The sequence below is a fragment of the Pygoscelis adeliae genome, unplaced genomic scaffold, assembly GCF_000699105.1.
Source record: "Pygoscelis adeliae isolate BGI_AS28 unplaced genomic scaffold, ASM69910v1 Scaffold89, whole genome shotgun sequence".
Lineage (NCBI taxonomy): Eukaryota > Metazoa > Chordata > Aves > Sphenisciformes > Spheniscidae > Pygoscelis > Pygoscelis adeliae.
The window spans coordinates 411,312-411,730 of record NW_008825559.1 but is presented as its reverse complement, the minus strand read 5'-3'; the positions used below and the strand labels follow the sequence as shown (position 1 = coordinate 411,730).

Here is a 419-nt window from a genome sequence, read left to right as displayed (position 1 = left end):
CCCCAGGCGATGGAGAGCAAGCTGCTCATCGGCGGCAGGACCATCGTGGACCACACCAACGAGCAGCAGAAGATGCTGGAGCTGAAGCGGCAGGAGATAGCTGAACAGGTAACGGGGGGCCTGACCCGGCTTAGGCGGGTGACGGGGGTGTCCCGGGGGGCCGGTTCCCCCTCCCGGCTCTGAGCATTTCCCCCTGCGCTGCAGAAACGCCGGGAGCGGGAGATGCAGCAGGAGATGTTGCTGCGGGACGAGGAGACCATGGAGCTGCGGGAGACTTACACCTCCCTGCAGCAGGAGGTGGAGATCAAAACCAAGAAGCTGAAGAAGGTGAGAGCGTGGCAGGCGGGGACGGCCGTCCCTCCGGCCGCAGGAGCCCCGGGGCTTGCCGCAGTCCCCGAGCCCCGGGGGCCGGGGGGTCC

The 419-nt window shown here is 68.0% G+C and overlaps 1 protein-coding gene across 1 annotated transcript in view; it reads left to right on the top strand.

The window, feature by feature from the left end:
* The window catches only part of KIF3C (kinesin family member 3C), an 18,510-nt gene that overhangs the window by 14,557 nt on the left and 3,534 nt on the right, over nucleotides 1-419 (top strand). Inside the window, exons 3-4 of the mRNA XM_009332349.1 lie at nucleotides 7-108; nucleotides 205-327. Coding sequence (XP_009330624.1) covers nucleotides 7-108; nucleotides 205-327 — 225 coding nt within the window. The remainder of the gene's footprint in view (nucleotides 1-6; nucleotides 109-204; nucleotides 328-419) is intronic.